General features: G+C 34.7%; 1 protein-coding gene across 1 annotated transcript; it reads right to left on the bottom strand.

Moving 5' to 3' along the window:
• Positions 1-2038: 2038 nt before the first annotated feature.
• On the bottom strand, positions 2039-5783 carry LOC133291017 (G-box-binding factor 4-like). The gene is made up of 4 exons (XM_061489189.1): positions 5040-5783; positions 4852-4923; positions 3939-3968; positions 2039-2591 (listed from the first exon to the last, which is right to left on the bottom strand). Exons 1-4 carry the CDS (start codon positions 5664-5666, stop codon positions 2511-2513), a joined length of 810 nt encoding a protein of 269 aa, XP_061345173.1. The 5' UTR covers positions 5667-5783; the 3' UTR covers positions 2039-2510.
• Between the last annotated feature and the right edge of the window lie 5318 nt (positions 5784-11101).

The raw sequence follows: 11101 nt of genomic DNA, 5'->3' as shown, positions 1-11101 counted from the left end.
ATTCAGAAAATAATAAACATAAAAATCATAACATTCTCTCCCCCTATAAATAACACATGTCCTCAAGAATAAATTCAACGTCAAGTAATTGAATCATATTCAATATTCGTCTTTCCATCACTTTCGTCCATCATCACTTTGATCGTAAATAACTTCTTGCAACGATGACCACGAGCAAAAACCTTGTTGCAACGAAAACAAAGCCCCTTTCGTCTTCTATTAGAAATTTCCTCAAAAGTCAATCATCGAATTGGATTAGTGTCATTTTTTTTCTTGCCATGATTGGTTAGGGCTATGGAACCTGCTAGTTTAGCATTAAAATTGTTCGCTGAATGATCTCCTCTTTGTCTTGTTAGCGTAGCCACCAAGACGTTCAACCGATTGGAAAATGGGTTGAACATCTCCTTGAATTGCTCCGAAGACTGGACCATGTCTTCCAATTTCTAAACGTGTTTGTTTATACCTGAACTTTGTACCAATTGTTACGAATAATAAAAATGAGAATTTATCTTTATTGAAGAAGCTTGACCTCTTGCAGTACTTTTTTTTCAAAGAATTCTTCTGATGATTTTTATTCAAATACTTCAAGGTTTAAATAGATAATACAAGACAACCTTAAAAATAACTATCCATTAACACTAGATAGGCTCCACTAATTACTATGACCTATCCTTTAGGAAAGTTGAAATTCAAATAACTATCCACTATTTAAACAACTCAACAATTTAGAAAATAATAAAATAAAAAACCGTAACAGAATCTTACTTTCTCGGGATTTTGGTTTACACACGATATTTCCAATCCAAATTACCATCGATAAGGTAGTATTTTAGAAATCTCACACTGTGGGAAAATGGACACATATCTCTCGGACAAAAATACCTTTGTTAAATCCTTTCTCTCTATGACTGTTCTTTGGCGCGGTGAGTATAGGAAAATAGAGAATGGATATTCTCACTATCAAAAATTCACTACCTATCTAATCATCATTAGATTAACATTTTCTCTTTCTTCAATTTTTTTTTAACATTCTCTCTTTGATCCAATGGTGATGTAATGAATAATAAGTTAGTAGTAAAAAATTTTGGTAATTAAAATATCCTCACTCAGAAAAATAATAGCAGAAACAACAAAATACCAAATGTGGAAGTTGCACTTGCCATTCTATTCTATCCACCAAGATCCAAGCCCAAGGTAATAATATCATAAATACATACATACATATAACAAAGAGGGATCGATAACAAAACAAAAGATCCTTCAAAAATTCCGACTCCGATCTATGAACATTGCAGGGAAGCAGCAGGAGCAAATACACATCTGTTTTTCTAAAATTGAAAAATCATCGTAGTTCTGGGTTTTTGGTAGTAGGTGAGGTGGTGCAAAAACGATGGCTTTCATCTGTTTACTCTCTCTCTTGTCTTTTGTTTTCTTTCTCTAATTCTTTGCTAATTCTTATTCTATGCTCCGTGGCACAAAACGCTGCTTTTGGTTAAGACCAAAACTTTGCAATTTCTAGGTAATGTTTTATCTTTCTTTCTTTCTGGGTCTTGGATTGCGTGAATTTTAGAATTCTCAAATCTTGTTTCCGTTTTGGTTTTCAATTCGAGGTTGGGTTTGAGAAAGCAGAGTTTTTGGGATTTGGATCTTGAGATTGGGAATTGTTGGCGATGAAATTAGGAATTGTTTGGGTGTGTTTTCCAGCAAATTTGTCCTCAATTTTTTGGAAATTCCGTTAATTTTGTAAAATAACTCACATTTTCAACAATATTTTACAATCAACCAAACATAACATCAAAAAAATTAACTCAATATTTTTAAAAATATTTTGAATCTTTTTAAAAATATTTTAAATATTTTGACTTACCAAACAATTTTTTAATAACATTCCAAAAAATTTATTTTCTCACCATATTCACGAAAATGGTAATTCCATGATTAAAAAAATATTTCTCCCCTAACAAACACTACCTAGTTGATGTTGTCATAGAAGACCCGGATTGTAAGTCTGAATTACCAACGCCTCCCCACACATCAGTAATTATCTTCCATAATTTCAAGACTAAAACGCATCCGACAGATCATATAAACAATTTCTATACACTTTTTCTCTAAATAAATGTCTGTCTAAACCATGACTATATTATATACTCGACTAAAAATCCCTTTTGCTCTCTACTGGTAATACACATACATATATGCATTCTGCACAGGGGAGAGACCAGGATTCCTACTTTGCATCTAAACTACACCGCCCAACCTAATACTTCTTGCTTTAATCTCCTAAGAATAAGCAAAAAAAATGTTTCTTAAAGTAATAAGGAATTTTCTTTTGCGACTCGGGTTCCAATTCCTTGTATCTCTTCATATCATTAACCACGATGCCCCTTGAGAATAACGGTTAGATTGAGAACTTTAAGAGATGATGATTAATTTGCTCATATTATTATTTCCCCAACTACATCATTGGCGGATCTTCAGTCCCCTCCCACACCACTAGCAAATTTGATCTACCACTCCATGGAGCGAATCCTGCGGAGTAAACGTGGCGGCCTTCGCTTCTCCTCAATAGGGATTACTTTTTCCATAAGCTGCACAAAAAACAACCAGATCAGTTGTGATACTATTACTTTCTATAGCTAACATCTATTCTATAAATCCACATTTTTTAAAGTGATAGGCTGATAGCAAAAAATTCAATGCTGACAAGCTTCATGATACAGAAAAACTTGCTTGAGAATATCATAGTGGCAAAATATATTTTTTTCATCTCTCTTAAATCATTCTGTATGAGAATTGAGAAAACTTGCCTAACTCTTGATATTCCATATCATATACAAGCAACCTTCATGGACCACTAACCCTGCTCTTTTCAGTGGTGACATGAAAGAGGAAATTTCAAGAATAAATAAAACATATGTGAATGCATGATTAATTACCAGCCATGTCTTAATAGCAACAAATCTAGAAGAAGTATTTACTTAATACATATTCCACCAATAGCAAGTAATCTTCGGAAATAGTATTGTTAGATATCAACCATAGAGCAAAGTAGAAATGAAAATGTATGTTTGTATTGAGTATATTGGAATAAACGAGGAAACAGTACAGAAACTGACTTTTGAGAGGTCAGCTCTCGCAATCAGCAAGATGATACCCAAACTATTTCCACAAACAACCTACCTTCCACTGTGATTCCCCCCTCTTTACTATGACATCAGAACAGAATCCCCCAACCTCATCCACCCAAAAAATTGATTCCAACAGAGTTCCTACCACCCACTCTTTCTTCACACGTTTCTGCACCCTCTCGGGTGCTGGATTGTCTGCATCACACCCATCTTTTCTAACATACACCTGAGTTATAGTTGGCCTATCGATACTTCCCCCATTCAGTCGCACCTTGTCCTGGTGGAAATGAGGAAACTGGTTTTGCATCTCTGGCTGCATACAGCTCCCAAGTGTTCTCACAAGCATGAAGGTTTGAGGCACTGAATCAAGACTTCCAATTTGCCTACCTTTGAGTAACTGGTGTCCAGCAACGAAGCCACAGACGTGTGAAGAAAGAGGAAGTGGTAGGAATTCTGTTAGAATCATTTTTTTTTAATTTTTGGGGAGGGGGGGGGGGGGGGGTGGATTCTGTTGCTGATGTCATAATAAAGAGGGGAGAATCACAGTGGAAGGTAAGTTGTTAGTCGAATTAGTTGGGGTAGCACTTGATGATTGGGAGACAGCTGACCTCTCAAAAGTCAGTTTCTGTACTGTTTCTTCATTTGTTCCACTATACTCAACACAAACATAGATTTACATTTTCATTTCCTTTTTGCCGTGGTTATACCTAACAAATATCAACTTGGAAAGAATTTCTTCCAAGTAATATGTTAATAGACGGTCATAAAATTTTTTACCAAAAGATCAACACAAACCAAAATCAGTACCTGCTTGTACCTCTCCTTTTTCCTCTCAGCCTGCACAATAATATGTTCTGTAAGGGCTCGAGAAAAAAAAAAAGCATAATAAAATCTAAATATGGAAAAAGCAGAAGGGCTCCAAGTGCATGAGACAGACAAAATTTGAACTTGTATTACATCACATGGCACACTCAAACCCTTTATGCCCCACAATTGGGCTTGTTCATTCCAAAACCTGGGTCATTTGCAATTCAAAATGCTCAAAGTAACATGCCAAATTTAAAAATGCTAGCAATAAAAAAGCACAGTCCACTGTGTTGAAAGAAAAATATAGGAAGTTCATACCTCAGACATGGATAGAAGATTTAGAGATTGAATTCTTTGAGGGAGTGATAGACATATTTCCCATCCCAAAAAAGGCTTTCTTACTTGGTAGAGTGTGGATCTAATACTATTACTTGAAGAAAGGTTTCAATAATGCAAGGATGGCTGTGATTGAATGAGAATAACATTGTAAAGTGTAAACCCATTAAAAATGACAGCATTAAAAAGAAGACTTGCAAACTTGTTTGTTAAAAGAAAGCCCAGCAATGCATTCCCAGATATTCACGGATTGAAGAAGCCCAACAAGGCCACTAGGCCAGGCCAAAGAATCAACTAATGACCAGCTAAACGGCACAATGAAAGGTTATCTAAGAGAAGTACTAACTTAACTTACATCTCCATGTTACCAAGGACCCAGATTCATTTGACTGAAAGTTGCGACTCTCACAACACAACAAAGCATGAAGCACATGAAAATTGAAAAATCAGCACACAGAGGAATGGTTTAAGTTCAACACAACTCAAGACTTATTGTCTTGTGTCATAATTACATAAAAGAGCAGGAGAACATTGTCTAAGTCGTATTGAAAGTGTGCGAAGGACACAAGTACATCACCTTTTCCTTCTCCAGCTTGTCATTTTCCTCCTCCAGTTTCACCGCCAAGGACTCCAATTCAACTTGGTAAGCCTGAAATTCACAACCAACAAAACAAAACAAATAAACAGTCAAAAACCCACATCACCAAAAAATGCCCATATATTTCCAATTGTCACAACACACACACACACAAATAACATAGATACCTGCTTGCGTTCCCTAGACCTGGCCGCAGATTCTCTGTTCTTGATCATCCTCCTCTGCCTCTGCTGCGCAGCCTTATCCAACTGCTCCGAAACGGAACGCCCCCTCTTCCCCCTCCCTCCACCACCACCGCCACCACCACTTTCAACCACCTCCATCCCATTCCCGAACCCAATCACTGACCCTTCAACGCTCTCCAATCCCTGAAACGGCGTCGTCGGAAGAGGATCGAATGCAAACACGCTGCCACCACTTAACCTCTCGGTGAGGGGCATTGGCATCTTCACCTCATCACCATCGTCGTCGTCGACGGCGCCGGCCTTGGCGAGGAAATCCTCGAGGGTCATCATCTCATCGGGGGCCTCCTCCTTACACTCCCTCCGCTCGCCGGCGACAATCTCCCGCCACACATCGTCGACGGTTTTGGGAGCGGCGGAGGATCCGGCGTCGACGAGGGAGATTTGGGCGTCGATGAGGGTGGAATCGGCGGCGTCACGTAAAATGGCGTGGTCCGGCATGGGCATAGGCATGGGGATGAAATTGGTGGTTGTGAATTGGGGTTTGGAGGAAGGAGAAGAGGAATTCCTTGAATTGGAAGACGCCATCAGCTTCGATGACGCCAATGCCATCAATCAAAATTTCTCTCTTAGGGTTCTTGTTATTGGGATTTGGGAGTGAGACAGACTGAACATACACACCCAATGCCTTGTTGCCTACTGCCTAGTGTAAAATCATTTGGGACTAATGTTTCTCAACATACATGTACCGAAGATGGAACACTGATCATCTTGTCACGCTTAAAAATAATTTATTAAATTGTTATGTCAACCATAAATTTTATCAAAATGTCACGCGACATATTTCGTTACACTGTGTAGCGAATTATGCTTAGATTATGTCTGCTTGACACGTGTCATTTTTTGCTGACTGTGCATCCTGACATGACATGACATATTTAACGTGTTATTTTTTGCTGACTGTGCATCATGACATGGCATATTTTGCTACACTGTGTAGCGAATTATATGCAAACATATTTCACTACACAGTGTAGCGAAATATGCTACGTGGTATTTTGGCAAAATTTACTGTTAGCGTGGCAGTCTGATAAATTTTTTTGTCGAGTGTGACAAAATGGTCACTCTTCCTAAAAAAGGGTCGTGCAAAATGGAGAGAGAGAAAAAAATGTGTATCATTTTAAGAATATAAAGTTGTTCATTTCATTTTAAGTAAGAGAAAGAAATAAATCAAGGATACCAAAATATATATATATATATATATATCATGAAAGAGAAAATGGGTGAAAAAAGTTTTAAATACGTGTGTCTTACCTTTTTGTAAAAGTAAAAGTATATAACATGTATTATTTAAGATGACACGTCTTTTTTTCAAAAAAAACAGACACCGTAGAATATAAAATTATTTTCTAAAAACATATTAATCCCTTATTAGTATTTTATTTTTTCATCAATACCCACTAATCATTTCCTCCTATAAATATATCTTTTATGTTTATCATTTTAATAAGTGAAGAAAACATTCATTATAGGTATAAAAAAAATCATTATAGGAATCTGGAAAATTCATTTCGGCTCCAATTTTTACATGTAATTGTTGGAAAAAAATGTGTTATTTTAAAGGATATAAAGTTGTATCATGAGAGAGAGTGGACAAAAAAATGTCTGGGTCCAATCTCTTTGTAAAAGTAAAATAGCACAAATTATGTCATCTAAAAGGATAAACACTTTTTACTTAATTATTTTATACACATGTTATAATATGACTATCATTATTACGTATTGTTAGGTATTATTATATGTATTTATGATTATAATTTTTAATTTGGTTTATTATTTCTTATGTTGTATGAGATAAATTTATTTTCTCACACATATAAAAATATGTGGGTCTTATATTTTTCTTTCTCTCTCTTCTCCTCATATAGGCCTCACTCACATATTTTTATGTGTGTATCGTAGATAAATTTATCTCTTATAACATGAAAATTATTAAACCATTTTCTTTCTTTCTTTTTTGTTGGTAAAGCAGAGGGCCTAAGCCCACCAAAGAAATAAAAACAAATAAACCAAAAATAATAACTACTGAACAACTAATGTACGAGGTCTACCCAGAGCAACAAAGTTAGCCAGGAACAACAGTTGAATTCCATAATGAGGCTCTGCGCTAACGACATAATCTAAATTCTCATTATTATCTAAGATGAATAATTTATTTTATAATTACATAGTTTGAATACTTTTGTTACCAAGTTATTTTTTTAAAATATTGTAGTTAGATTATTTTATAAATAATAAAAAAATATGTAATTCTTAACTGTATAATTCTGATGTGAACTAACTCACAAAGGTTTGGGATCATATGAGAATATTGTAAGGGACGTCTTACTTGACTTTGAGCTCGGTCACTTAAAACCTATCATATATGCAGAACCCACAGAGTTTTAGACTTTAGTAGTTTCAGTTAAATATTACACATTCTTTTATAAGTTTATTAGTCCTGATATTATTTTCTTGATATGAACATATTTAAGAGAATTATATTTTTTGTTATTGTGGCTGGGACCGGTTATAGTTAAGAAAATCTCAACATTACGAGATTCATCTCAGAATAATTTTTTATGCTAACTTTTTCATAAGGGAACCATGTCAAGTGTTTTTATGATAGAGATGGATGAGGGATGATGTTATTATCCATTGACGAAGAAAAAATTGAATTTCATATTATGGTTGGAACACGAGGAGTAACTGTTATATTTTACTTAAATCGCATAGAAACAGTCCATTTTAATATGGGCGATTAATAGAACTATAACTTGTATTCCTACTTTATGTAATAAATAAATAAAAGTTGGGAGTAGGATTAAATATGTGAATAGTTGGTGTGTTAGTATTTTGGATCGAAAATAGATGTACTTGATGGATTTTTTCATGTATAATTAAGTATGATGAATGCACTATTAGTTTCTCTTATAATTTAAATGGTGTGGAATATTGTTCTACATAGGATGTTACATTATATAAAAAAGTAAACATTATTATCCTTCCTTTCTTTTTGGATTAATATATATATATATATTTATTTATTTTTTTTCCTTTTCGCTTTCTTAGTGTTATTTCCAAGTATTTTCTTACTTGGAGATTCAATTATCAAGTATTATTGATTAGTATATTTTACCTTATATTAAAATTATAATTTTAACCAAATCATGAATAAATTACTATACCAAGATAATGTTATATGTGCAAGCACCGGAAGCCAGTTTACAATTTGCTCATAAAAATGAAGTCATATGTATGCCTGCAATAATCAGAATTCAGTTTACAATTTGCTCATAAAAATGCAAACCATTTACACTCAAAACCCCAAGCCAAATTTCTAAGAGTGTCTTAGATCTTGTGTAACAGTAAATATCAGATATTTAGATCAGTTAAAATAAAAGAAAGGGGAAACTGAGAACGCTGCATAATTGATTCAGTATCAATCACACAACATAAAATACCAGGAGTTCCTAATGATAAAATCTGACACACGAGACAAGACCCTCTAAATTTTACAATTGAACACAGAAACAGAAAAGCTGATAAAGAACACTAAACAACAAAAATATCAGCACTTAGTATATAATTATTTTTCCACTTATAATGATAAAGAAACTAAAATATTCAAATACATGCACTCAAATTCTCGTATTTCAACAAGCTCACTACCACAAGCAACCAGTGGCCCTGGTGAGACATCATGATGTTGGGCAGGGCCTACTTTAAGATGAGATGGAGTGTCAGACCCTGCAGAAGAGCGACCAAAGAAAACGGAGGAAGCGCACCTGCTGGAGAGGCGGTTCTTTGCTGAAGCCAGCTGGAGCTCGTGATCAGATTCTTGGTCTACCAATTGGTACTGGTTCCACGGAAAAACTCTCATGGATTTATCATCATTCCCCTGACCCAATAAGAGAAGGGTAAAGTGGTAAAGCCATTATTATATTTTGAAGCTGAAGAATAGAAGATTCCTCCTCCTTCTACAGCCAATAGCATCAGTTCTGCTCAAGGGATGATGATCTTGGGTTTCAACAGCCATAATTTCTGACCATGGATCAAGGGAAGTCCCATCAATTGCTTTGGAATAGGAACCCATGCTTTCTCACGTTCAAGCTTCGTTCAATGGCGTTCAGTTTCAAAATGATGCCTGGCGAGAACTTTTTGTAAATATGCACCGTGCTTCACGGTTAGGAAGAGGTTTGTTATTTCGATTAAAAAGAAAAGAAAAAGGCCCAAATTATATGGTGTTGAAGTGAAAGGGAAAGAAACGCTGAATTGCTATGGAACTCGTTGGCAATACTCATTGCACCCTTTGTGCTCTGAAGAAAGCGAATTTGGGGAAGAATAAGAAAGAACCTCCAAATTAGACAGAAGTGAGAGAGCGAAGCGTGAACTTAAAAATTTTGCAGTGGAAAAGGGTTTAAAGTTTTTTTTTCAATTATTTTTTTCAATAGTTTTCGACGGAATTCATTTTCCGTTGAAAATGTCACAAAAATATTTTTTTTTTATTTAGTTTTTTTCAAAAGTTTTCGATGAAATTTAAATTTCGTCGAAAAGCTCACAAATATATATATATATATATTTTTTTTTTCAAAAGTTTTCGACGGAATTTAAATTCCGTCGAAAAGCCCACAAATATAATTTATTTTTTATTTATTTTTTTAATAGGTTTTTACGGAATTTATTTTTCGTCAAAAAGCCCATAAATATAATTTCTTTTTCTTTTATTCTTTTTAAAAAAATTTGACGGAATTTATTTTTCGTTGAAAAGTTCATAAATATAATTTTTTTTTCATTTATTTTTTTCAAAAAATTTCGACGGAATTCATTTTCCGTCTAAAAGCCCATAAATATAATTTCTTTTTCATATATTTTTTTCAAAAAAATTCGACAGAATTTATTTTCCGTCGAAAAGTCCACAAATATAATTTCTTTTTCATTTATGTTTTGAAAAGTTTTCGACGGAATTTATATTGCGTCGAAAAGACCACAAATATAATTTATTTTTCATTTATGTTTTTGAAAAGTTTTCGACGGAATTTATTTTCCGTCGAAAAGGCCACAAATATAATTTTTTTTTCATTTTTTTTGAAAAGTTTTCGACGGAATTCATTTTCCGTCGAAAAGGCCACAAATATAATTTCTTTTTCATTTAATTTTTTGAAAAGTTTTCGACGAAATCAGTTTTTCGTCGTAAACTTTCGACGGAATTTAAATTCCGTCGAAAAATTTACGACCGAATACATTTTTTGTCAAAAACTTTTGACAGAATCAGTTTTCCGTCAAAAATTATGTCAGTAATTTCAACGAAATTTTTTTCGTTGAAAAATTCCGTATATAGTAAAGACTTTTCTAGTAGTGGATTTGCAAGATAATCGGCTACCATGTTTCCTTCCCTATACGTATGGCTAAGCTTAGCTGACCATTGTCTCTGCAGCATGTGACTGATCTGGTTTATTAGCAGGACAGTTGGGTGAGACTTCTCGCAGCCTTTGTAAATGAGGTTGATAGCAACCTGTGAGTATCCTTCAATCCAAAGTTTTTTTATCCCAAAATTTCAGGCTACTTGGACACCATTCATAAAACCCCAAACTTCCGCACTCAAAGATAAACTGGTTCCCAAGTTTCTGTTGAATCCTACAATCCACCTACCAGTCGCGTCTCTAATAACTCCTCCGCAACTAGAGTAATCACCTCATTCGCTACTTGAGCTCCATATTAATTTTAACCCAACTATCAGGGGGAAACTGCCAGCATATAAATTTGTTTACTCTCCCCTTACTGCCAGCTCCATAACTACCAATCCGCATCGATGCTCCCTTGTAATTAGAAATGAAAACTTTATCTTCTCTGATTAAAATCTGCAGTTGAAAACAAGATCATTCCAGCCATCTTCTCTGAGTAAGCACCTCCTATGCTACTTGAGCCATCGACACTCCATAACTTCCCGGTTAAGGTTTTTTTTGGTTGAAGACAAGATCATTCCTAGCCTTCCATATCAACCAGAT

This window comes from Gastrolobium bilobum, unplaced genomic scaffold (genome assembly GCF_033153095.1).
Source record: "Gastrolobium bilobum isolate Gb01-03AN ecotype WA unplaced genomic scaffold, APGP_CSIRO_Gbil_v1 utg8260, whole genome shotgun sequence".
NCBI classification, from domain to species: Eukaryota; Viridiplantae; Streptophyta; class Magnoliopsida; order Fabales; family Fabaceae; genus Gastrolobium; species Gastrolobium bilobum.
This window is presented reverse-complemented; position numbering and strand designations above follow the sequence as displayed.